The 27,629-nt window shown below is 44.8% G+C and overlaps 1 protein-coding gene across 1 annotated transcript; it reads right to left on the bottom strand.

Moving 5' to 3' along the window:
- Positions 1 to 608: 608 nt before the first annotated feature.
- Positions 609 to 27,308, bottom strand: GABRR3 (gamma-aminobutyric acid type A receptor subunit rho3). Its single transcript, XM_016199735.2, is given in 8 exon segments — positions 609 to 911; positions 6,125 to 6,294; positions 6,297 to 6,317; positions 15,901 to 15,956; positions 15,958 to 16,027; positions 22,595 to 22,735; positions 23,719 to 23,890; positions 27,153 to 27,308. Coding segments are annotated over 8 exon segments (1,089 nt in total).
- Between the last annotated feature and the right edge of the window lie 321 nt (positions 27,309 to 27,629).

The raw sequence follows: 27,629 nt of genomic DNA on the forward strand, positions 1-27,629 counted from the left end.
TGCCATTATTGAAGTGTGACTTTTACTTTAACAATTGGATGGAAGGCCCAGTGAAGTTTACAGGTTTTGTCCCCCTTGGACTCAGTAACAGAAGAGTTGCATCGGGGACATGAGATAAAGGCCCTGACTGGAGATGGCAGAGGGAGGGGCTCCGTGGGGCCTCCGCTGTCAGCGTCCACAGCGCCACCCTCATGCGGATGCTCTCCCGAGGAAGCCCCAGTGCCATCAGGTAATCTGGCACCTGGCTGGCACTAAGGAACAAAGTCCCCTTATGTTATTGTCATAGTCCAGTTTTATTCCCCAGTTAAATACAGAAAATTTACAGTTAGAAAGCAACGAGTGTCCAGATGAAGCAGTTACAAAGCCCTTGCCCATAGAAATTGTTTTTCCATAATACACAGGCCTGTGACTCTTATTGATGGGGTCGAATCCTCCTAAGAACTGGAGCTCTCCTGGCTGTAAATCAGTCAACTTTCCAATCTTCTTCAGGCCAGGAGACGTGACTGGCTGACTCTCAGTTCTGTCTAGCACTGTCCAATTTACAGTCAGTTGTTGTTGTTTAATATAATCTGACTCCAAAACAAGTGTTATATACTGAGACTTCCTCTTCACACATATGTACCCCAGTAAAACAAATTAAATATAATATACACAATGGGAAATAAAATCCATGAGTAGGTGTCAATGACATGGTGGTTCTCCAGAATGGTTCTGCCGACGTGCCCTCCCGGGGGTTTTCTTCTCTCTATCCTGGATGGGTCTGCACTGGGGCTGCCTGTGAATCTTCCTCTAATGGAGTCATATTCTGGGTGGAGAGAAAAGGAAGTCTGGTCCATGTCAGTCTCGCTGTCGTGGTGACAACCATCGAAGGCCATAGCTTGAACTGCATCAATATTGTACATTCCAGAAATCTGATAAAAAGAATTTTGTTAGTAAGTCATGAATATGGTTTTATGAATGGGAATTACAGTAAAAATCTAAACAATCAGGATTTTAAAAAATAGTTTCAATAAATGCTAAGAATGCTTTGCTTATTTTAAAGAACTCTGGTTTTGCTTCTGGTGTCTGACTAAAAGTCATTTTAATAATAAATGGAAAGCATTATCTTGGAGATCCATTTTTAATAGGGGTTTAGCAGAGTTTATAATTTTTTCCATAGAGATATTTGAGCATCATACAAATAAATGTTACAAAACTATAATGTCAATGTTTTCTAATTTAGTCCTGGCCTGATAGATTGTTACACTCAATGCCTGTGTTTCCCCAGAAGGAAACAGTTTCAGGTTCCCCCCCGCTTTGTTTCTGAGTAGTATGAAAGCTTTGGCATAAGTTTGTGAGTTGAAATTGAAAATGGTTTATCAGAAGAGCAATATAAGCCAATTGGGTTTGCTTCTCAATGTATTTTTCCTGTTTAGAGAAAACATAACAGTATGCCCAGTCAGTGTGTTTTGTCCAATAACAACAGTATCATCTGGTGATCCACTTACGCTTAAATTTAGGGTGTGGGTCTGGAATGATTTTAGCTGCTCTTTGGAAATGCAAATTGGCCAAGCCTTCCTATTTTTGCTGAAAAGTACCTATAAACGAGGCTAACATAACCAAATTAAACAACTTGACATTGGCTTATTTTTTGGAAGGAGCGAATTTTCAGTGCTTTCTGGCCTCAGCACCTGGTTGAATCTGAACTACCATTTCTCTGTAAGGCTTATTCTGAGGGAGAGAGAGGTTCTCTTTGATTCAGAGCAGCATCTAGGAAGCAGCTGTTACTAATTGCTTTCCGAGAAAACAAAATCACTTCTTGATCTACAGGGAAGTTAAAAAAATAAACAAATACGAACAGGCTACTACTGGATGAAATTATTCAGAATTCAAATTGGATGCAGCAGAGTAAATTCTGCCAAAATGTATATTTGGTTCATAGTGATTGAAAACCCTAATATTTTACTTAATTCAAAAAGACATGGAGACTAGAAATAAGTCAGACAGTGAAAGACAAATACCATATGATTTCACTTATATGTGGAATCTGAAAAATAAACAAAACACAAAGAGACTCATAGATGCAGAGAACAAACCGATGGTTGCCAGATGAGAGGGGAGTCGGGGGACTGGGTGAAAAAGGGGAACAGATTAAGAGATACAAACTGGTAGTTACAAAATCGTCCCAGGGACGTCAAGTACAGCGCAGAGAATACAGCCAATACTATTGTAATAACTACGTATGGTGCCAGGTGGGCACTAGACATAAATTATATAAAAGTCTAACCGCTGCGCTGTACACCTGAAACTAATATAACGTTGAATGTCAACTGTAATTGAGTAAAATTGTCTTTCATACTCAGCCAAAAAAAAATGTAGTTAAAAAATTAAAAGACATGGAAACTATTTATTCTGTGTAGTCAAACTAACCAGGGCCCCATCCCAAGTCATGTTGTCCCTTTTTGTTTTAATTGTAGAAACTTTCCATAATAAAATGGAAACGGGCAAAATACACATGAAAGGCGATCCAGACGGAATAGCTAACCTCAGAGAGCGCTTAGTAACATGAATGATACATTCAGGCTGGAGCTGAGGATGCAATAACTACGCACAGTCTCTCTACCCCGAATACTGCGGAGCCACCCCCTGGACACCCACTTTTCTATCCTAACAAAAAGGTCACTGTTGTGTTCAAGGAGGCACAGTCTCCCGTGAAGAGCCAAGGTGCCGTTTTCTCTCTCTATTATGGTGATTCAGAACTACCTGTGTACTTGAGTAAATCTTGCAACATTCAATTTACCGGTAGGCTGCTCATTCCCACAAGTGTATGAGTTGGTTTTCCCCATAGAAACTCTTTTAATGTTTTGGTCTTTAATTTTTCACTCCAGCCTATCAATAAGCACATAGCGAAGGCCTATTATATCTTAACTATAGGCTTGACTGTTTGGGACTAAGTTCTAAGTCCTGGAATGAGGAAAACATTCGGATAAGAAAGGAAATTGCTTCCTTTCTCCTTCCTGGGTAAAGGTCCACTCTGGGGATCATTTCTCCACAGCTCCCGCTGGCCTCCCAGCTCCTGGTGAATGGGGGGGTTGGGACCTGTGTGTGCCGTGGTAGAAAGTGAGCTTCGCCTGACGTCGTGACTTCATGGGAGCTCCTTAGCCTGGCATTCCTGGCCGTCCTCGCCGCCCCCAGTCCCCCGACCCTGGGGACTTAGGGGGGAGGCACTGGCGCGTGTGGCTCAGCCCCTTTGGAATCCTCACTGTGAGACCTGCATCGGCCTCCTGGTTTGATCTCTGAAATAAGGCTGAAGGAGGAGACCGTCTTTACAGGGAGAGTCCAGAACTGTCTGGCTTAGCCAGTGACCGAGAGAATAAGTATGTTTGATTCAGTGAGGAGGTATCAGTGGGCCGCCCTGCTCACAGACCTAAGCCGCTTTCTCCAAACGGCTTCATCAATAACAAAGGCGACACTATCAAGCGCATCGGTCTGGCGCACACATCTCTCTTCTCTCTAAAATTGAGGGAAGAGGTATCATCGATTAGGCCCAAACGCACAGACATGTCCTCCTGCCCTGCCCCTCACGAGGGCATCCCATCCCCTGAACGATCTCTCGTCTCCGACGGCTGTTTCCACTATTCCCGTTGAAGCTCCTGTCCCTTCACTCCGCGTGCTCTGGGCACCGATCACGGTAAGAACTTGACATCCGTGGAGCCCTTTATAGTTGGCAGAAGTTTCAGGCCTATTTACTATGTCATGTCATCTTCACAACAGTCCCGTGAAATAAAGAGGGAAGGAATTCCACAATTTTGCAAGTGCGTAATCAAGTTTAGGAGAAATAACCTGCAGACAAAGCTAGGAAGTGGCAGAGTCAGGTTTGGCATCACTTCTGACTCCAAATCTTATGCTCTTTCATTCTAACAACTATATGAATGCCAGGTAGAATATTTCTTGGAGATAATGGCACCTTTAAAAGAAGATGCTTAGGATGGCGGTTTCCAGAAGCTGGGGGAGGGGGAAGTGGGGGGTTTAATAGGTACAGAATCTCAGTTTTGCAAGATGAAAAAGTTCTGGAGATTGGTTGCACAACAGTGTGAATACACTTAACGGTAATTAACTATGCCCTTAAAAACGGTTAACATGGCGAGTTCTGTGTTATTTGTATTTTGCCTCAGTTAAAAACAAAAAATAAGGGCCCTGGCCGGGTGGTTCAGTCAGGTGGAGCATCATCAAAAGGTTGTGGGTTCAAGTCCCGGTCCGGGCACAGGCCCAGGGTACAGGCTCGATGTCCAGTCAGGCTGTGTATGGGAGGCGGCCAATAAATGTTGCTCTCTCACATCGATGTCCCTCTCTCCCCCTTCCTCTGTCTCTAAAATCAATAAAAACATATCCTCAGAGGAGCATTTTTTAAAAAAAGAATGATGCTTATTAACCCCAAAGAATCTCTTTTTAGTGGAACACAAGGAGACTGAATACAACACTAGCAAGTGGGAAAAAAAAAGTCCAGGATGAGCACCTGCGTTGTGTGGCAGGCGGGGGCGGGGAGACCTAGATACACCGAAGCAAAGGACACATAAGGTGGCCGCGGCTACTTCGCTGCCTCTCCTGGGTTAACCCCCCACCTAAAAAGGAAATAAGAGCATAGGACAAGAACAACAAATTCTTTCCGTTGCCACACGTTTTCCTCTGTCACCTGCCACTTCACAGGTTATCTGACTCCTTCCTACTCACAGTGTGGGCCACGGCCCAGCAGCGTCCGGGGCCCGTTAGCGATGCAGACGCCCGGGCCCCACCCAGACCCCCCGAATGACAGGCCCCGCACACTTGTGTGTAAGCTTCGGGTGCTCTCTCCCTGCGCGTCGCTCACTGTGGGTGTGTGTCGGGGGCACAGAAGCTCACCCTTTCAACAGAAGAGCTCGAGGCTTCTGCGATGAAGCAGAACCGGCTCCCGCAGCTTCGGCTCCAGGGGCGCACGGTGGGAAGGCGACGTTAGCATCGCAGGACTGGGCCGCCTCTGGGGCTCCGCGCCTGGGAAACTCCGGGGAAGTCACTTCACCAAAGCTCTGGGCCTCACTTTCAAAGGCGAGGCGATAGTCTCCGCAGGGCCTGCGTCAGGAAGCTGACATGGGGCTTCGGTCGTAAGAAGGGACATGAAAACATTCCCACAGGTATGAAATGCTCTCACTAGAAATACAAAAAATATAAACAATGTTTGGGTGTGCATAAATGCTCATATAGGAATTTCCTAAACCGGCGTGAATACATTACATTAAAATCATGTGTGCAAGTGTGTACGTTTATTTATGTACGTAGTCCCTTAAGTGTGTGCTAGCAAGTGAATTACTTTGACCAGTTAGGTGTCCGAAGCACAATATCGCATGTGGGTTCCTCAGCCACAGGGAACTGGTGCTCCAGGCCTTGGAGCGATGCAGCAGGTAGGACAGATCTGTCCATAGTTATTACGCAGTGTCACAAAATCATGTGGCAACACTAAAACCTAGAAGGCCCCTTACTCCCAGTATCCCGTGGGGAGAAGCACCTCCCTTTATGCTCTCCCGAGAAACAAGAAGAGGAAAGGAGTCCTAGCTCTTCATGGAAACATGTCCCTTACTGGTCGAGAGCACAGTCTGGGGTCAGGGAGGCCCAGAAGCAAATCCGGATTCCTCTTGAGCCAAGTTACCGCCCACCTGCTCCTATTTCACTTCCATAACATGAGGGTGATAAAAAAATTTTTTAAAAACCGACCCCTTGGGGCTACTTTGAGCATTTAACAGCATAATACGTGTTAGGTGGTTCGCACAATGCCAATAGGTAATCAGTGCTCATTAAGTGTTAGCTGTTATTATCATCACCACCTGCTTGGAGGGATGTGGCCAGCACATCACCCCTTTCTCCCAGGGACTGAGTGGGCACACTGGGGAGCATCCCCCACTCGGGAACCCTGGCAAAGGCCAACGATGCCAGGAAGCCGGCCAGCACAGAGGCAGGGGGAAAGGTCAATATTAAATTGTCAGCAGCGTGTAAACGGGCATCTTGACAAGGGGTATGGACTCAACACGAGGGCTGACGGCGGTGCCAGGAGAGCGTCTTTGCTGAGGAGCCGTTCACACTCTGGAAGGGATGTGACAGCCAAGGCAAGGCGGACCCTCCCCGCCTTCCGGAGCCGCTCCCGTTCCTCCGCTCCGGGGAGGGAGCTCCCGGCTGCAAACTCGGTGGGTGACAGGCACACGGACAGGGAGCCGCCCCCAGGTCCACGGCACGGCCTTGACGCAGGACACCTGGGCCCGGAGGCGCTCACGCCAGGGACGGTGGTGGCATGGTCAGCACCGTGGTGACTCCTGCCACTTGAGAACGGAGACAAGCTCAGTGACATACCCGCTCAGTTCCAGGTTCTGGTGCTGGATTACAGCAGGGGGTATGTCTTCAGAACAAGATCAATCTGGTGATCACAGGGTGGGGGTGGGGAGGAACCCCCGCATGTTAGCCTAATTCACATCTTTTTTTCTTTTTAATACAATGATTTTATTGATTTTTGAAGGGAGAGGAAGAGACAGAGAGAGAGAAACATCGATGCAAAAGCAAAACATCGATCAGTCACCTCCCGCACACCCCTCACCCGCATCGAACCCGAGACCCTTCAGTGCACAGGACAACACCCAACCAACTGACCACACCAGCCAGGGCTAGTTCACATCTTGGGGTGAAGCAAGAAGCTCTCCTTGCATTTCTCTTTCTACCTCTTTTTCTTGCCGACACCCCCATTGTCCATAAAGTTTTCTTCTTTCCATCTAAAGACTTCATAGCCTTGCCCTGGCCAGTGTGGCTCAGTGGTTGGGCATCGACCTGTGTGGCAAAAGGTCACCGGTTCAATCCCTGGTCAGGGCACGTGTCCGGGTTGTGGGGCTTGATCCCCAGTAGGGGGCGTGCCGGAGCCAGCCCATCGATGTTTCTCTCTCACATTGATGTTTCTCTCTCCCTCTCTCTTCCTCTCTCTCTGAAATCAATAAAAATACATTTAAAAAATAAACACTTCACAGTCTTTCAGCACTCAGTGCTTCTCGCCCTCGGGTGGGCCTCTTCTAACCATCCCAGAAAGGCAAACCGTATCCAGTTTGAAAATATCCTTCTAGGAAAGAAATTCCAAAAACCATTCCCACTGCCCTTCCCCACCGTTTCACAACTTTTACTGTTAAGAAGTTGTCTTCATGTCTCCCTTTAATCTTTCACTTGTCGAGGAGTGATCTTTATGGCATTAAAGATTGCTGTTCTCCACATTTCCCTTTCACGTGGACACTTACAAGCCATCATTGTAGCTACGCTTTGTCTTTTTTTTCCTGAAACTACAGTTCAACTGAGACTCAGGATGGAAGTGTGCTAGTGGAGGCTCCGCCCAGGGTAGATGTTTACTAAGCCAACTGCTAAATGCCAGTTACTATTTTCCCTCCCCCTCCCCTCTCCCTTCCCACCGCCTCCCCCCCTTTCCTCTCCCTCCTTTCTTTCCCTTCTTACTCTTTCTGCAGCGTGAGATTCAGAGGTAAGAGGCCAGGGTTCTGGGGGGACAATCGAGAAAGCAGAGACTGAGATTTCTTTAATAAAATGCTGGCCTTGGGGAAGGCTGTTCTGTCTACACTAATTTCTCAGAGGGATGTGCCAAAGTAGTGCCTGGAGAGAGAGGATAGGATTGTAAATATTTGAAATGTACACTGGCTGGCATGGTTTTATTTCTTAACTTCCCACCAGGGAGGTGCAAATGGAATCCTTAATGATTTTTATAAGTTGTGAGCGCATTTTAACGTCAACAGACAGGGTCCCCAACAGCAGGAAGAGCGCCGTGATTTACTCCTAAATGGACAGACACAGCACGGGGACAGCTTTCACCAACGTGTCTACCCTTCCTGCAGCAGCTCTGCAAGGCCCGCGGCTGAGGGAGGCCCCACCACAGACAGGGACGGCTCTGCTCCTCACTCCAGGTGGGGTCTTTCTGTTCCGATGATCGAGACCAGCACAGTCTGGCAATTTGACAGTCACCATGCGAGGGCCCGGAATCGCACCTCCACGCTGACTTTAACTACAGGAAAAGAAACCTGAATGCGTCCCAGCTCTCACCATTGAATGCAGCCCACGGCCTCCCCGAGCTCCAGGTTTCCCTGACAATGGGAACAACAGTTTGCATGTCTGTGGATGCTGTTTGCACTCCTTGCTCCATAAATATGGAGATGTGAGATTTTTATTAACATTACAGATGTCTGTGTGGCTGAAGCCAAGACTGTTAAATAAACATGCTTGCCTTTATGGCATGTTTACTCGCCATAAACCTAGGTAAATATTATCAGCCACGCGTTGCAGAAAATCAACAGGAGCTGAGGGTGGCTCAGTAATTAGCCTGAGTTTTGTCGGGAGCAGGACTGAAACCTTTCTCTCCGAGTGTAGAACCCATGCTTTTTACATGCAAACCTGCTGCCTCTCATTCTGGACCTGCAATGGAAATTGTCTTTGTTTTTAAGATTATAAACCAATTTCTATAGATGGAGCATCTCTGAGACAAGACACTGTAAAATGAGTGTAGAATTAGGAAGCACGAAGGCATCCTGTGCTTTTCAACAGGCCAAGCGTTGTACTCCCTTGGGGATTTCACTGGTAAAACCGAATGAATCCTAAACTAACATTCCTATTGATTAGCTTACTTCATTAGTTTAAAACGTTAGATTGTCTTCTCTTACTGATTTTCTATGATATGGAAAATAGAACTTGATTAATGGACAGTAACAGGAGCTTAATGGACAAAATAAGGGTTTAGAACAAACACACGAGTTTCCATGTCACGTATTTTAAACTGATGACTGTTTGGGCCAATAAAAAGGAATTGCATTATCTATATTTGCCAGAGGCCAATAAATTACCAGCTATTTTCTCTAAAAGGGTGCTTCGTCCAACTAATTTACTATAGTTTTATTTATTTTGAAACCAGCATGCCAGATATTCCTTGTTTAAAATGAGCAATAAACAAGAAATAGAGAGTGGGAGGAGGGATTGTTGAGTATGGGGGGTAAAAGCGAGGACACTGAAATATATGTTCCCCAAGCAATGGAGCTGGGAGTCAGCGAGTATTACAGCTACATTAACATACCACGTCTTGAGCCACCCTTAGAAATACAGTAATCTTGACAAATAGTATTCCTCCCAAACCCATTCAAGTTAACATCTCAATAAAGGAGTTTTGAATTATATGAAGTGACCACTTAGTCAAAGAAAGGTCCTGTGCTGGGATTAGAAAATTATCTTCTCGCCCACCAATTCTGCCAGGCAAATCTAGAAAAGGGTTAAGAGATGGTATTTAGTCTGGCCCATGGGTCTCAGCTGCCCTGAACCCTCGCGGTTTCACCATATTAACTCTTAAGGACGCATATGGGGTCCTAACAACCCGTGAGCCCGGGGAGAGTTCTTCATCTTTGGGTTTCATGGGCCATTTTTGTCGCCGTCCATGCTGGAGACGCTCGCTGACCGGTGCGGTGGCCGCAGGCGCCCCCAGGCCGCTGAGTCAGCCCACCCCTTCAGGGCTGTGGGGGGGCTCTTTTGAAGGCACAGGTGTCTGCATTCACTTTCAACTGAGTGCAAACATTTTCCCTGTCAGCCGAGGCAGAAAGCGAGCGTTACGTGATGTGAGGGAGAGGACGACAGGCTGGAGATGCCAACACAGTTAAGGCCAGAAACAACCGTCCCACGAAGGCAGTGCCGGAGCCCGGTGCCCTCCATGGTGCTTAAATACTCCTAGGTTACTTTTCCAGGTCTGCGGCATAACCTGTGGTCGGGGATATTTTCCTTTGAGTGACGGCATGCCTGAAAGCTTGGGTTGGCTTTTTCCGCCGCGTCTGTTTTCTGGTAAATGACACCAGTACTTAACGCACTGTCCGTGAGGGGCACGTCCCTTGCAGAGGGGCCAGGCGAGACAGATGGCAGCAGGGAAAGGGGGCAGCGGGAAGGGAGAGAAGATTCACTGCTCCTCCTTCCACGAGGGTTTAAACACCCTTGAACAGCTGGAGTCTCACCCCCTCTCCACACAGTCACATGTGAAGACAGGATAGTTCTTAACCCATCCCACACTCCAAATTATGATTGTCGTCATCTCTTACGAGAATTACCTAATCACAATGGACACTCCTGTGTTGTGCAGCCTCTATTGTTTTTGTTTGTTTGTTTTTATCGTCACCAGAGGCTATTTTTTCCACTGCTTTTCAGGGAGAGTGGGGGGGGGGGAGAGAGAAAGAGAGAGAAACATTGATGTGAGAGAGACACATCGATTGGTTGCCTCCCGCATGCACCCTAGTTGGGGTGAGCCTGCAACTGAGGTGCATGCCCTTGGCTGGAATGGAGCCGGGGACCCTTCAGTCTGCAGGCTAACACTAACCACTGAACAACCCAGCCAGGGTGGCCTCTATTGGTTTTTTATCTGAAACATGACAAGTGTGGATGGGTCTTAACCAGCAATGAGTCCTCATTGTTTCCAGTTAGTAACCAAAAGACAGCTATTCAGAACATGATAGAATAAACACTGGCCATTTAACGACTATGCATTAAGCACAAAAAATGTGCGGGGCACTGTGCTAGTCACGGCAGGAGCAAAAAAGATGACCCTTGTCTTAAGGAACTCACGTTCTACTAGAAGATAAGGCACCGACCCATCCCACAGCTAAACGCAAATCAGAGGCAGTAAGTTACCGTAGGATAGATGCAAAGTGCCGTGTGGCTCAAAGATGAGAAAGACCACGTCTGCTTGGGGCCATCAGTAAAGGCTTCTGGGTGTCGATAGATGGCAGGAGTTTGACAAAGACAAGTAGGAAGGGCATTCTAGGCAGAATGCGGGCCAGAACAGATGGACAGAGTAAGATAAGCTGTTAGACGTGAGGGCCTGTTTCAGAACATTGACTATTCAAACTGGTTAAAGCTTAGGCCAAGTATATTGGAGCAGGGATATGGTTGAAGATCTGAGAAATAAAAATTCAGGACACAAAGTTATATTTGAATTTCAGATCAACAACAAATAACATTTTAGTACAAGTATGTCCCATGCAGTATTTGGGATATACTAATACTAAGACATTATTTGGTGCTTATCTAAAATTTAGTATTTACCGAGTATACTATATATCGCCTGGCAGCCCTTAAGGAACACTTTGGATTCCAAGTGGAGAGTATTCACTCCAGTGGCACTTGAGAGGAGTGTATTGTGACCACGCTCATGGTTTAGAGATATTACTCTGGTGGTAGGATTAAACTGGGGCAGGAAGACCAGGAGGTCAAATAAGCAATTACAAGGCCTCTCAAACCCATGTGCAAATTAGTACAAAGTGTCTCTTCCTCTGGAGGATGTCAACCCAAACCATGTCCCATGGAGCTTGGCCTGGATTTCTGCTCCCTATTGCCCCATGGGTCAGATGTCACAAGGCCTTGTAAGATGGCCCTGGGCAGGTAGGGTCTGGTAGGGCAATCCAGGGTAAAGTTAACAAGGGTCCCAGCACTGGTCAAGGTAGGAGGAATGGAAAAGAAAGGATCAGTATATTTGAGGACTTTTATAGAAAAGGCTGACTTTAAACAGTTAGACACGGCAAAGCCACAGTTCCCATGTGTGGTCATGGACCGCTTGGGCTCTCCAAGACATTTCAGAGGTTCTATGCAGTGAAAATGAATTTTATAATAATACTAAGGCCTTATTTACCTTTTCCGCCGTGCTGACATTTGCACTGATGGTGTAAGGTAACGGTGGGGGAAACTGCTATTGCCTCAGTATGAATTAAGGCGGCAGCACCCAACTGACCTAGCAATCACTGTATTCGTCAACTCCCAGGATCACATACATATTCAAAATCAAGAAAATTGTTCATTTTATTAAATCACAGCCCTTGCGTACATGCCTTTTTTTTAAAAATCCTCACCTAAGGATTCTTTTTCCATTGCTTTTCAGAGAGTGGAGGGGAGGGAGAGAGAAACATCGATGGGAGAGACACACATCGATTGGTTGCCTCCCACACATGCCCCAACTGGGGCCCCGGATTGAGCCTGCAACTGAGTTTTGTGCCCTTGGCCGGAATCGAACCCTGGACCCTCCAGTGGGCTGACACTCTAACCACCCAGCCAAACTGGCTAGGGTTTGAGTACATACCTTTTAACATCCTGGTTGATGAAATGAGAAGTATACATACAGTTCTTCTGCCTACAAAGTACAGTGGCTCTTCGAGGAAAAGCAACCAGGTAAATGAGTTGCGAGCTGAACACTAGATATTTTTTTTCAAAGGAACACCACTTTTCCTCAAAAGAACAACTGACAGACAAGCTCTAGTTGTTCAGAGTTGAGTAGCTGCCAGACATTTTCTCAAAGCTGAGTAAAGGAAGCCTATTACTTGCAGCAAGACAACTCATAGTATTTGTTGCCAAATGATAACATTTGAGTTTTTGAGCCAAAACTAGATTGATGTTTAACTTGTATCCATCACTATGAGCTTGAAAGCATCCCACTACTCAGAGACTTTTTGATGGGGCTGGTGGTGATATTAATGAATGTGATTTTTTATATTGCATAATTGTAACCGAGTGAAGTGCTCGGTCTCTCTGACTCCGCGTTGTTAGGGCCTATGTTATTCCCATGGCCTTCCGACTAGCTCCTGTGTTAGGCATGGTCATTATTAGAGGCATTCTGCTTGGGGCTTGAGTTTTTACAAAAAGAGCCCCTCCCATTTGCCCTTCCCTTGACATAAAAGAAGCCTGAACTCTGCTTTCTTACGATGGATTTGAGGAACCACTAAGGCCCCCATCATCTTGATTTGGCACCTTCTTGATCAATGAACATTTTCTTACTCCAAACTCTGATGGTTTGAGTTTTGTTCTTTTGAAGCATTGGGCACATGGACTTTTGGACCAGTAATGTAATGAATTATATGAACATTGGGAAGATCTGTATAACTCAGTATTTTTCAAATGACCAATGCATAGGTAAAAACATCAAGTGAAAGTGAAAAATAGATCAATGGATTTTAATCCAATAGATTTTTTTAAATGTATAGATATGGCTTCATATTCCACAATACAACTAACCTTTTTTTAATTAAATTTATTGGGATGATATTGGTTAATGCAACTAATCTTTAAGAAACTGTCACTTGCTTATGGTTTTGGTACAATGTCAAGGAAGGCTATGCACAATTACCTGAAAATACTATTAAAATATGATTCCTTTGCCCAGCTGACGTAGCTCAGAGCCTGAGCATTGACCTATGATCCTGGAGATCTGGGTTCGATTCCCAGTCAGGGCACATGCCCGGGTTGTGGGTTGGATCCCCAGGTGGGGGTGTGCAGGAGGCAGCCGATCAATGACTCTCTCTCATCATTGATGTTTCTCTCTCTCTCTCCTTCTCCCTTCCTCTCTCTGAAATCAATAAAGACATATTTTTAAAAATATATATGACTCTTTTCTCCAAATGCATATCTGAGGCCAGATTTCTTCCTATATTTCAACTAAAACCTATTCCAACAGATTGAATGAAGAAGCAGAGATGAGAATCCAGCTGCCTTCCATAAAGCCAGGCATTAAGGGTTTGCAAAAATGCAAAACAATGCTGCTCTTCTCACTAAATTCCGTGTTTTAGGGAAAAAAAGTTATTTTTCTTATATGCTATTATGTTAACTTGTAGTGAGTTTAGTATTGCTATTTTTAAATGGATTAATACCTATAATGAAAAATTCTGTTTTAATAGCCAGCATGGCTAATAATGATAGATGTAACCCACAGAAACAAAAGCTTTCTGGGGGTCCTTAAAATTCTCTTAAATGCAACTGGGTCTAAGACCAGAGTTTGAGAACCACTGCCAAAGGCTAAGAAGGATACTGAGGGTGCAAATATGAAAGACTCAACAGATTGAGGGTCCTCAATAGAACAAGGAAAGTCAAGAGAATAAGTGGGGCTCGGGCAAAGGGGGGACAGTGCTTCGCTCAGTTTTGAATGTGCCGCGTGCCCGCAGAGCCGAGGGTGAAGTTCAGAAGGCGGCTGGAGGCACCATCTGGGCCTCGGAGACAGAGCTGAGGTAGGACATGGGGCTGGGACTTACTTTCATGAGGACAGGGGTCAGAAGGGGCTCATTCCATTTGACGGGAGGATCCAAAGCGAGCACAGTGTCGAGAGGGGTGGGAGGAGCAGGGAAAGAGAAACGGAAGAAGAGTGCAAAGGCGAAGGAAAACCAGATTAGCGCAGGGCCATGGGAACAAGCCTGCTGCCTGGGTGGTTCCCCGACACTGAGGCCCGGCAGCTGGCGCGGGCGCCCCCCTCTGAGTCTCGGGGACCTTGGCAGGCCGTACTGATCACACACCTTGCAGGCGACGAAGAGGAGGCTGGGCCTTGACCTCTACACTTTGTCCTGAGTGTGGAGAGGATGCCTACTAGTGTCAAAGGTTTCGGAGAAAGTGAAAAAGGGGAGACAGCCGAGAAAAGGCAAGTGGGATAGAGACAGTGGGGGGCACCGTGACCTGTATGTTATTTTACATGAACCTGCACCCCAGGTTCCTAACCCTGCGGGCTCGCGGGGAGATGCAAGAAGCACAGGGTTTCGGGGGCAACCTAAATGCATTTCGTGTCTCCCCGGTCACCCCGCCTGCCCTGGAGCCGGCCTTCATTGCTGTCGGCGTCACCCTGTGGCAGCTGAGCCGCAGCTTCAGGAATCTGATTGAAGACCATGTTTGTGACCTGCTAGAGACGGACAGACTTCCTCGCTCTGTCTGGAGGGCTGGGAAGGTGCCTGTCGTCTCCTCTGGGCCCCACACCACCCCACTGCCACACCGAGCTCAGGGGGGCTGCTCCCCTGTGAGGTAGGAGCCCAATAATTTTTCATTCACATGGTATGTTTCCCCTTGAAGATATTCAAGCTTTAAATGCTTGAAGCTTTTAATGGGGCAAAGAGGTGAACGAAGTATTAATATTAATGACCATTCGTGCCTTTCAACTGATCTTTTGAAGTATGCATACCATTTGCGCCATTAACTTAGAGATCACCCTTTCTGGAATGAATTGTGTGTTAATTACAAGGATTGTGAAGCACTTTATAGCAATCTTCTCTCTAGATGGAGCATTATACGTGAAAAAATAAAATCAGTCCAAAGGAGGGAGTTCTGCCCTGAGTCAGCCAGGAAGGCTCTTGGGTTCTCATTAAATAACATGCTATCTAAGCGCTTAGCGTGGCACCTTCCACTCGGAAAGGCCTCGGTGCCAGCTCGGTGGGTCTATATTGGTTCCTACAGAGCAGTGTGTGTGACCATGGCATAGGACACGTCAGGTGGAGTAGATGATAACACCGGCGTGGAAACTTAATGAGGCTGACGAATCGTCCCCACTTGAAATCTCTTGCCAACTGAAGTGCCACAATACCTAAAATTTCACTGTGGTTGATTGTGATTTGGGCATTTAGGTTAAGCCCTAATTTCTAACTAGCAATGGTGTTTCCAAATTCAAGCTCCCCTCTCCCCAAGAAGTGATTTATTAAAATACATGAAGTACAGCGTGAATTAGTTTGAAGTTTCCTTCTTCTGTGATGTAACCGTTTGTCAGGCAAAGTAAAATGGACTTGGGCAGAGCATAGGGAGGTTTCCCCAAAAGGGAGGAGAGAGATTTGTAAAGCGAGGCTGCTGATGCCTCATAACTGCACCCTCTCTCCTTGCTACCCGGCCGCTGGTCCGTTGGTGTAGCCTTCACACCCCCTGCCTGGCTCCCCAGGAGAGTCCAGTTGCAATGAGCCCTTGAGGCTGGCAGGATGCACACTGTGACCTGAGCACAAGTCTCAAGCGACCCCTACTAACCCCTCGCCGTCTTCCTCTCCGCTTGGCACCTATTCTCATCCACCGTCCTCCCGTAACGACATTTCACGAAGGTGAGGGGAGACTTACCCAGGGAAACTCCTGCAGGAACAGCTCTTGGGTGAATCCAAAATGAAACCCAGGGAATAGGTTCGCAGCACAAAGAAGAAAATACGCCTCCTCAGCACGAAGTTGATGAAAAGCCGATTGTACCAACCTGTGAGGAAGAGGCAAAGTTTTTATGAGAACCCGATTCCCCATAGAAACGCTTAGAGAAATGACCTGGTCCTTCGGACTCTAAGCTCTTACGGAGCATGGAACTCAACACACTCACTCTTGTTTACCCAGCACCAGCCCAGGACCTGGGCCTGGCACTCCTTCGGTATTTGTTGAATGAACTGAACTGCCATCTGTTTAATCATGTGTCTCAAATATCCCCCTTAAGTCTCACACCTGATGTTCATGGATGAATGGTAATTATATTTTGTGGGATGGCCTTTAAAGGCCTTTCTCCAAAATATGTTGTGTTTGCAGTGTGTCTGCAACTGGGCAAGTTTTCAATAAATGACCAATGAGTGCATGCAATAATCAATAAACCATTGATTAGCTGTGACAAATGAAATAAAACATTGTAGCTCGGCCGGGCGTGGCTCAGCGGTTGAGCATTGACCTGGGATCCAGGCGATTAGGGTTCAATTCCCGCTCAGGGCACATGCCCGGTTGTGGGCTTGATCGATGACTCTCTCATCATTGATGTTTCTATCTTTCTCTCCCTCTCCTTTCCTCTCTCTGAAGTCAATAAAGATATATTTTTTTAAAAAAAATTAAAAAAAAAAAGAAATAAAACATTTTATCTAAAGGAAAAGATTTGCAGTAGCCACTAGGTCATTGGATTCCAAGTTGGGATCCAGACAGCTAGGAATTCAGAATGGGGGTCGGGGGGTAGGTTATTTTTATTTCAAAGCCTCATGGGCACCATTAACTTATCTATGACAAATCTGAAGAAAAAAAAGGAACCAAATGATGTGTTTCTTTGCTTCTTGTTAAAATTATATAAACTCATGTTGGTAACATTGATTAATTTGTGCTGATCAAAAGCCCAAACGTGGCCACATATTTCGTTTGGGTTTCCCTTTTCACACTGGCTACAAGGAAGCTTAAAGCCAAATTTTTGGACTGTCTAGAGTATCTCCGAGTGCCATTCTCTAATAACCACATGCTAGGTTCTATATAATTCCTCACCCTTGTTTTTTCTTTCTTTCCCACACATTTCTAATTCATATTATCTTGCTTTATTTCACAATAACTGTGATCCTAATCTTATTAAGTCTTTACTAAAAGAAGGCAATAATAATGAAATTAATAAAAATGAAAAGATACCTTTTATGAATAAGTGGTAAGATTAATTTTCCCATGATAAATACAATGTATTTTGAGACAAAATTATTCAAAACACAGGGACTACAGGTTAAAAATTATAAAACAAAATCATAGAGAACCCTTTTACTAGTGTCAGTAGTAATCTCTTAGGAAGCCCAAGATAGAAACGTGTTAGATGGGTGAGGTCCATATTTAGGCATCCAGCTAACCCACACTGAATCAGCAGGCTACTCCTAGTATTCTATTCTCAGTTAAGTCCTAATTACCTTTCTCTTCCCTACCTGTTCCGAGGTTCTCTCTTACCATCAGTTGATATATGTTTCAATAACATTAAACAATTTCACCTCCAAGGGTAATAAAAGATGTACTACATAGTGTATTCTAAAGTCAAAATATACACATTACTTTTTAAGCTCCTCATTGCCTGGCATTACCCATGTCATAGCCCCACATCGATACTGTGTGCAAGTAAGAGTTCTGATTACGGCTGTGGAGCAGAATAACAGCATGTCCCATGTTACAGCTTCATTTAATTAGTGTGGATTAAAAGGGTTAAGGAAAAGCTGTGAAAGTACTTCGTAAAAAAAGACACTGTTACTATGTATGGTTTTAAGTCTTGAAATAAGTTTAGGTAACAAGGTTCTTTTTTTAATGCATAAATTTATGAATTTTTTGGGGGTGGGGGCAACCAAGCAAGAGAAATGTTGCTCTGTCCTGCGGTTCTTCAGAGAAGGCGAGACCTGGAAGGCACTGTGGTGAAAGCTGCAGGCCAGAAAGAACTCCCTTTGTCTACGAGGGAAGGTGGAACTGCCTTGGAAGGATGTGGAGCCCTCATTTTGGTTCGTGTTATAAAGAATCTGACTCCATTTCTGATATTTCACTGCCGACAGCTCTGCAGCCCCAGTTTCCCTTCTGCCTGACACCTGGACAAGCTGATTAGAAAGTCGGTGCTCCCTCTTTGTCACCCAAGATTGAACTGTGCAAGCCCTGCCCTGTGAAAGGGAGCCCTCACCCCCGCCCCCCCCCCTAACCACCTAAAGCCCCAAGCCAGTCGCCTTCCCTGTTCTCTCCGGCCGCTTTCAGACCTGCCTGGGAGCCTACCCCCTGTCTCTAGGAAACCTCATTGTGTGAGTAGTCAGTCTCTTTAGTCCCTTTTGGTCTGTGTGTGGCATCACACGTTTTGACGTGTGAACAAACGTTTAGGTGGAAGGGTCCGTCTGCCTCTCTCAGGTTGCCACAGTTGAGAAAGAAGGGCAGTTTATGAAAGAGAGAAAAGAGCTGGAGAGTTGGCAGCCAGGAAAATGGGAGAGAGGGGCAATAAATGGGAGTCAGCCCCACAACAAGGTTTGTACCCTGGACACTGTCACCTTCAGTGGCCTGTTCACGGTAAGGCCTCAACTTGTGTGGAAAGAATCAAGATGATGATGTTGGTGGAAATGGTGATGAGGCCGAAAGCTTCTAGCTAATATTTACTGAGCGCTTATCATATGGCACACAGTATTCTACGTTATTTATGGCAGGCAGTATTCTGAATTATTTAAAAGGATTAAATCATATATCCTCACAACCCTACAGGTAGAGAATAGTATGCAACCCATTTAAAGATGAGGAAAACTGAGGCACAGAGAGAGCAAACGGCTAGCCTAAGGTCACATTTCTAATAAGCGGTGGAGTCGGGATTTGAACTCATGCAGTCCTTCTCCAGGACTTGTACACCTATCGCCACACTGTGCTGCGATAAGGAGCCCTTGCTCAATGCACCCCGTAGGGGCAGGATTCATTCCTTTTTCCCTTGCAACTCTATAGTGCAGGATTTTGAGGAACAGTGAAAGGAAAGAGGGGCAGAAGCCCCCTCCTGCTTGTTCATATTGCCAGGTAGTGGTGGGGGGGAAAGTGAGGGCCTGGTGGCTCAGCCAGCAAACGAGAACTGAAGTTCCTTAACCACATGGGTTGGAATCGCACGTGTCCACTTAGACACGGGTTTCTTTCACCTTGTAAACACATGGTATAAACTTACGGTTATCGATAAACACGGTACACTGCGGTAAATGTATTTTCCTTACGATTTCCTTGATAACACTTTCTTTTCTCTAGTTTACTTTATTGTAAGACCACAGTATATAATACAGATAAAGTACAGAATATGTATTAATCAACTGTTTGTGTTATTAGTAACGCTTCTGGTCAACAGTAGGCTATCAGGAGTTGAGTTTTGGGGAAGTCTTAAGTGATACACAGATTTTCGACCCCGGGGTCAGGGCCTCTAACCCCTGTGTTGTTCAAGGTCAACTGTATAAACTATACTAGTGGCTCTTGTAATCAGACTCACAAGTACAGTTTTTTCCTGTAGAGGTGATTTGGGAGTGGCAGTTGTGGTGCTTTTTGTAATGATAGGAATGAATATAAAATATTAAAAAATTATTTTTGATTAGCTAATATCTTTAGACAGAATACTAATTTGAGGAGAGCATCTGAGCTTAGCTCTCAGGAGACCATGCTTAATAATTCATGGATAACGTGAGGCAGAACTATCACCTACTTGTGAAATAAAATAAACTTCTAAATGGTGATCTTTCTGAATGAGCCTAGAAATGATTATTGACATTTGAATACAACTTCCAAAATGCTTTACTCTTATATATTTTTATAGTCTTAGAGTCCATTTTAATTTTCTCATTTAAAAAATGTATATAACACATTTAAAAATACAAATTAAAATTGTTGAAATATAAATAAAAATTTCCCAATGTATACTTACTTCTCAGTGGTACTTATTGTTAATTTTTATATACATTACAAAATATATGCATAAATCCTTTTAAAATAACTTGGTTTTCAATTTTTTAAATTTATTATGGAGAAATAGTAATGCTACACAAACCATGTATATTTGAATCTAATTCTTTTTTTCTTTGAAAAAAAAAAGCCAGCCCAGCTGGGCGTGGCTCAGCAGATGAGCATCAACCTGGGATCCAGGTGATCAGGGTTCGATTCCCAGTCAGGGCACACACCTGGGTTGTGGGCTTGATCAATGACTCTCTCATCATTGATGTTTCTACCTCTCTCTCTCCCCCTCTCCTTTCCTCTCTCTGAAATCAATAAAGATATATTTTAAAAAAACAAAAAATAATAATAATAAAAAATTTTAAAGCCAAATTTTTATTTTTTAAAAATGTAACTACACTGAAATATTAATAATGTTTAGTACATTTAAAAACATTTAATAGCTTATTTCTGTGCAGTATCTTTTTCAGTGCAAGTATTTTATCTTGCCTTAGACAGACTCTAAAACATGAGCAGAAGAAGCTAAAAAATAAACTAATGTTGGACCTGCTGAGTAGGGCTCAAGAAGTCTAAGAAGCACAGATAAAGAGACAGCAGGGCCAATGGGATGGCTACTGGTGACATTAGAATTTTTAAGAGGATAGTTGGATATATGCTAATGGATACTTGTGCTTAAAAATCAGAAGAAATGTCATTGCTATTATTATTATATATGTTGTATATATTGTGTGCAGGAAACAATACTCTTGGATTTCTATGCTTCATTTTAATAGCATCAAACATTGCAAAGTCCTATTTATAATTTATTATGTGCCAAAGTTATTTCATCATAACAAAACTGAAGTGGAAAAAGCTATAAACTCTACTTTAATATGTATTATTGTTCATTCCATGCATTCTTTCATTTAAATATTGATTTAATTTAAGATTAAGAGCTTTAAAAATACTGATTAAAAACATATGTATATTTACTTATTTTAAGAAAGACAAAGAAGATGAGACGGAGCAGCAGAAAATACATCAAAATAATAACACAGTTATCTCTATGCGGTGGGATTACAAAGGCTTTTTCTTTAAACTTTTCTAAATTCTTTTCAAATTACCTCCCATTCTTTCCTTCATTCGACAACAGCTATTGAGCCTCTACTACGTGCCAGAGATACATGAATGATCAAAACAAAAACTATGCTGCTTATAAAGTCAGAAAAGCGATCAGTATTATTATAATAAACGGCATTATCTGCATAGCACAGAATTGTCTGCATAGCAGAGACTCCCAAGCAAGGCAGACACAAATGGAATGAAATAGGGCATTTCTTCAGGATCTAATAACTCAATAGCTGTTGATCCTAGAAAGTCCTTCAGCTTCTCTGTGATGTAAATTTTGGTTTCTCTCTTAAGGATGCTGGCTTTTAGATAACACCTTGATAACTTCTCTCCAAGGGCTAAGGGCAGAGTAGAGGGCCTTTGGGGGGAAAGTGGCCATCAGGGCAGAGTGAGTACAAGGATCCTAGCCAGGGCAGCTCTGAACCCCAGGGGCAGCTGCTGGCACCCTCTCCGGCCTGAGCTTGACTTCAAGAATCTAAAACGGCATCTTACATGGATTCTGTCTGAAATCACCCAGAATGCTAATAACCAGAGAAGGCTACTTCTAACTTTAGTTAGAAGGGATCAAATACAATTTTAAAAGGCGCCTTGGATAAATGCTGCCAAAAATACGCCTGTCATAGTAAAGAGTATACAATAGAGCCCGATTTTGAACAGATTCTCTGTTCTCTATTTGGGGCAATGATGCACTCGATTGATTCATTCATGCAGCTGATATTTACAGAGCACCAAGCATGTGCCAGACGCGTGCCAGGTGCTGGGGAGAAACGGTGAACGAGGCAGACACATTCCCTGCCTTCTTCCTAGTCGGGCACTCAGACCACAAAGCAGTTAAAGAAACTGTATCTCAGGCAGTGGTAATACCTGTGGAGACAAACACAGCTACGGACTGCTGAGGAAAGGGGCCTATTTCAGATAGGATGGTTGGGTTAACACTCTTTGGAGAGATGGCATCTGACAGAGCCCTGGATGAAATAAGAGAGCTGGTCATGAAAAGACTGGGGAGCAAGCACTCGGAAAGAGGGAGGAAAGGCAGAGCCGAAGCCCTGCAGGTGGAAGGAGACTGGTGTGTCTGAGGACAAGCAAGGCGGCCGGTCTGGAGAGTAGGATGTGGTGCAGGGTCGGGGTAGTGGCCAAGGTCAGGGATAGATCATGTAGGGCCTTGTTGGTCCTGCTGAGAAGCCTGAACTTTGATGATGTGAGCGATGAAAAAACACAGGGTGGTTTCTGAGCAGGAAAGAATTGTGATCTTTATGTTCTCTAAAGATCGCTCCGTCTGCTGCACTGAGAGTAGTCGGTGGGGGCCAAGAATGGAAGCAAGGCCTCTAGTGAGGAGCGGCTGCCTGAGGAGGGAAATGATGCACCAGCAAGGTGGAGGTGGCCACCTCTAAAAGAAGGGTGATACTATTGGCCAAGTGGGACGCTTGTTTGGATTCAGGTCTCTTCACATGTTACTTTGCAAACAGTAGGTGCACAATAAGTGTCTGGGAATTGCCCACATAAAATGCTTGACCTGTGCTGCTGTATGAGGCAAATCCACCGGATGCCCTGGACTCTTCAATGAAGAACTGAGGAAGGGAAATATGCTCACCAGTATTTAAGGACCCATTTCTATGTCTTCAGTACAGCACGAGATCCTCTTCATTGTAGGCATCTGAAACAAGAATATAACATTTTTAGAGTAAGTTCTTGTAAGCTTCACGAGTCTCTGTATCCTCAGTGCCTGGTCCAGTGACATGTATATTAGGCACTGAAAAATGTTTGGCGATACCCACACCTACCAGAAGAAAAAATCTCCAAAAATTAGAGCCTGATGACTGGCATAGTGTGAGGCTTTTATTGTGCCCACATGATGACTTAACGCTCTCCGATACCTGCTCCCATGTCTGCGCATTGAGTGACATCACAGCCGTGCCTCACAGCCCCTGGCCTGACCCCAGGTCCCTAGGGCCCTTTAGTTTCATAGATCTCATGGATAGAATTCCAAAATGAGCTGAGCTCATAAAGAATTTTCTTCTGTAAACAAATAGTGTTAAAGGAACTTTCTAATGGATTTGGGGAGGAGGGAGGAACATCTGTGTAGGAGACATCCATTAAGATTCCCAGCGTTTTAGCCTCATCATGAAAAACTACATTCAGCTTTTAAGGTGTCGTATCAAAAATAGCTGATGGGTCAAAGTCATTGACAGGAGCTGGCCTCAGATGCCTTTGACAGGGCTCTGATTAGAGGACCTATGTCTAGAGCTGGGTTTTTGGGGGAACCCAAGTACACTGAATAAAAGATTGTGACTCATATGGGAACATGAATTCCAGAGCTTTCCATCTTTGGAAAGTCTATGTCAGTCTACGTTAATAACATTAACAAAAATACACCTTCATAGGGAGCTGTTCCTTTGTAACCATTGTGAAAACCGAAAAATATATAATTATCGAAGCATAATTTTTCCCTTGAATCTTCTCATTTGAGAGGCAATTTGCCATCATCCTCATAAAAGAAAAAAAAAAGCAACTACATATTTTGGATAAACTTATTTAACTTCCATCAAGATTTTTAAATCCTTAAGAGCATGCTTAGTGCCGGGCAAGTTTGAGATGGTGTGTCCAGGTCATGTGTGTGCACCGGGAAGGAAGGCTTACGGCTTTCCAGCTCAAGGGAACAATTCTGAGTGTCAAGGGGAAACCCGCTGAAATCCATAAAGCACGTGGCGGAAACAGTTATCCTAGGAAAAGAGTAAGAAAAGGGAAACCGCAGGCCATGGAAGCATATGGCCAAATAAGCGTGCAATACTAAAGGAAGCGCTGTTACCGTCTGCTCGTTTGTGTGCATTTCAAGAGTAATGCAAAACAGGCGTTACCGTCTTCTATCCAAATAACGCAGAAGGAAACAAATCCAGGAAGGTGGATGATTTGCCGCAGACACAGAGTTCACGGGTGAATTCCTACCCTAATAATTGCTTCTGATCTCACCATTTCCTGCTCAGCTCCCTCTCCATTTTCTGGCTCCTAAGTGTTCAGAGAAACACACTTGAAAGTGATAATGCTTTTAAACAGATTAAGAGCCAAACTTAAATAGTTTCTAGTCATAAAGGACTGGGGGGGGGGGGTGGTAATCAAAGCCCATGGGTAAAGGTTTCTCTCACAAAGCAAGTTTGCCTGAGCAAATTCTCTTTCCAGGAGAGGGACAAGCCAAGTATTTTCAGTTATAGGTCTATGTGCACAATGCATAATGCAGGTGCCGTTAAGTCAAAGGGCTTGCATACTGATGAGGACTGTTTGTTTTTTCAAATTTTACATCCTCCTAGATTTTCCTGGCTTCAGGCAGAGGCTACAGTACTATGATCCTGCCTCAAAGTAAAAACTCTGGTCACAATAGCAGATCAGAGGTTCGTAAAAGGCCCCTGAGCGAGTCAGCAAGAAACAAAGGCAACAGCCGCTCCTACCCACAGTGCCCTCAAGTTAATCAGAGAAGTGGAATTACTTTATCTTCCGTGGGCTGAATTCTACTGTCAGTAGTCACCTAGCAGAACGCCGTGCCAGGGGGGTGCCCGGATGGCTGTACTCACTTTGGCATTTCCCTAGTACTTTAAAGTGGGAAGGGACCTCTGAAGTCTTTGATACCATCTTCTACCATCTTCATAGTACACGTGAATAAGTTAGCAACCAAGGAGGTTAGGAGTAAAGAAAACGTTACTCATGACCTTTGTTAAAGACCAGTAAGGAAGACTTTATGAAGGGGGGACTACAACAATGGAGCTTTTTAATAAGGGAGATAGATTGGGCACGACTCCATATATAACAAAGGAAAGTGGGCATTTACAGCCAAGGAGCAGGATGGGAGTCAGTGGGTAGAAAAGTACTCAGAGGAAGCATCCGGGGGAAAGGGGGATCACGGCTAAGTGGGCCTAGCAGGACTGCCGCTGAAGGCAGACCTGGGTGATCAGGCAGCACCTAGGGTGCTGGAGGATGAGGCCCCTGATCGGATGTGGCTAAATTGACTTAGCGAAACAAATACAAAAAGCTCCAAAGTCAGGGTATAGGTGGAGAGAGAGCTCAGAGGAGCCTGAGTAGAGTTGGGCCAAGAGAAGAATTTTGTCAATAGATAGTTCCAGAACCAAGCCTGGAACCAGGTGACCTGCTATCAGCTGGAACAGCTATGTAGACAATAATTTTGAGTCCTCATGTTTTCAGGGATTCCCCAAAACCACTCTCAAGTTCAATCATTAGCTAGAAGGACCCATAGAACTCGTCAAAGCTGTTACAGTAACAGTTACAGTTTATTGCACGAAAGGATACAAATTAAAATCAACGGTGGAAAAGGCGCCTAGGGCAGGGTCCAGGATACACCAGGAACAAGTTTCCACTTGTCCTATTCTAGCGGGTTATGTGGACAGTGCTCCATTCCCTTAGCAAGGACGTGTGACAACACGATTGGAGCATTGCCAACCAGGGAAGGTCCTGAGCCTTGGGCTCCAAAGAATTAATTGAGGGTTGGGCACGTAGGTGTGGCTGACTAGTCTCCTATCAGGGGTATCACCACATGTGGTCAAGGCCCCTATCATAATTCATGTAGACAACCCGGTGTAGCCCAAGGCCTCCGGGTAAACAAAGACACTCTTATCAGACAGGATACTCCAAGGGCTTGGAGGTTACCTCCCAGGAGCTGTTTGGAATGGGCAGGCTATGGACAACCGGCTGAGTTAATTCTTTAATGGACATTCCTTCATCAAAATAATTAATTTACAACATTTGACTCCTAGTGAAGCTTGACTCTAGTACTTATTAGTCCTACTTTACTCCAGTTTTAAAGTACTGTTGAAAGCAGTACTCTCCTTTAATTGCACTTTAAAAAACATTGACAGCCTTCGTGAAATGTCTGGCAATAGCAACTATGTACTTAAGTGAACAAGGTGTTTTTAATGAACAAAAATAATCTGTATTCGTTTCCTGTGGCCTCCGTGACAAATTACCACGAATTTGGTGGCTTGAAACAACAGGAACCATGATCTCACAGTTCCAGAGGCCAGAAATCTAAAACCAAGCTGTCAGAAAGGCCCTGCTCCCTCCAGAGACCCTAGGCGGGGAATTCATCGCCTTTTGCAGCTCCTGGCCTCTGCCAGCAGTCCTGGGCTGGTTGTTGCATCGCTACAATCTCATCTTCATGGTCACATTACCTGAACTCTTCCTATGCCTTTTACTTATGAGGGTACTTATGGTTGCATTAAGGTCCCAAGCAGATAATCCAGGAAAATTTCCCTAGCTCAAGACTCTTGACTTAATCGCATCCGCAAAGATCGTTTTTCTGCCCTATACAGTAACCTCAAGAGATTCCAGAGATTAGGACATGGGTATCTTTGGGGGGAGCTATTTTTTTCAGGATCTTTCTGGGATTTCTAAGACATGAAAAAAATTAAAGTGCTTAGATTTACCAAACATTTTGAGAATTACCTATAATAAGCTATCGGGATTCCTCAGGCTAAAATGACATATAGTACACTAAAAATGGGAGACTCTTCTAGCACAGCATCAGAACTAATGTTTTCAATAAAAAACATGAAAAAGGAAGTGAGGAAATTAGCGGGAACTGGTATCATAACCATACCTTCCCATGAAAAATGAAGGACATAGTTAAGAAAATTGTTTAGCGAATCCAAGATCCCAAGACTGCTTGGCGGGGTGCAGGGGTGCGGTGGAGCTGGTGAGTGGGAAAAGCAGTTTTGCATACGCATAAAATTGTGCGTCAGACTTTTAAGGGTTTGCGTAATTAATCTCCACTCTATTTGTCCAACCTTATTTCCTGTCATTGCCCAACATATGCCCAGGGTGGGAAGAGTTAGACTAGGAAACCATTCTTTAAAATCTGAAAGTTAAACAGGAAAAAAAAAAAATCACATCTTTTGCTTGTGTCGCAATTTCCAGCATCACTAAACAGACAGCAGTGTTGCGAGGTTAGCGTGAGGTGAGGCAGCCTTGGCGTGGACGCCGCGGGCCAGGGAGCCGAGGGCCCAGACGGCCTCCTCGCCTGCGGCTGAGGGCGTCCTGGCGAGTGCGCACAGTGCTCGCCACAGCCGAGCCGGGCCGTGGGCGAAGGACCTTTTAGAATGGCCAAGAAAGGTAGCAGGCACCCAGATCTTTCTGATCAATCTACGTTCACAAGTGAGGCTTTTGTTTGCTGTGCTAGGAAAGGAGAGCCTTTCATCTTTCCAGTAATGCCTGAGATAAAAAGTCATTGTAGCCCGGCCGGCGTGGCTCAGCGGTTGAGCATCGACCTAGGATCCAGGGGATCGGGGTGCGATTCCCGGTCAGGGCACATGCCCGGGTTGTGGGCTCGATCCCCAGTCGGGGGCGTGCAGGAGGCAGCCGATCAATAACTCTCTCTCTCTCATCATTGATGTTCCTCTCTCTCTTCCCCCCTTCCTCTCTCTGAAATCAATAATTTTTTTTTTTAAGTCATTGTAAAGTCCTAGGCAGAGAGACAAAGAGACAAGTCAAAGGTTGTAGGAACGTGGTTCGGGAAGCCCACTCCACACCGTTATCCAGACTGACTGCCA

This window comes from Miniopterus natalensis, chromosome 6 (assembly GCF_054644295.1).
Source record: "Miniopterus natalensis isolate mMinNat1 chromosome 6, mMinNat1.hap1, whole genome shotgun sequence".
NCBI classification, from domain to species: Eukaryota; Metazoa; Chordata; class Mammalia; order Chiroptera; family Miniopteridae; genus Miniopterus; species Miniopterus natalensis.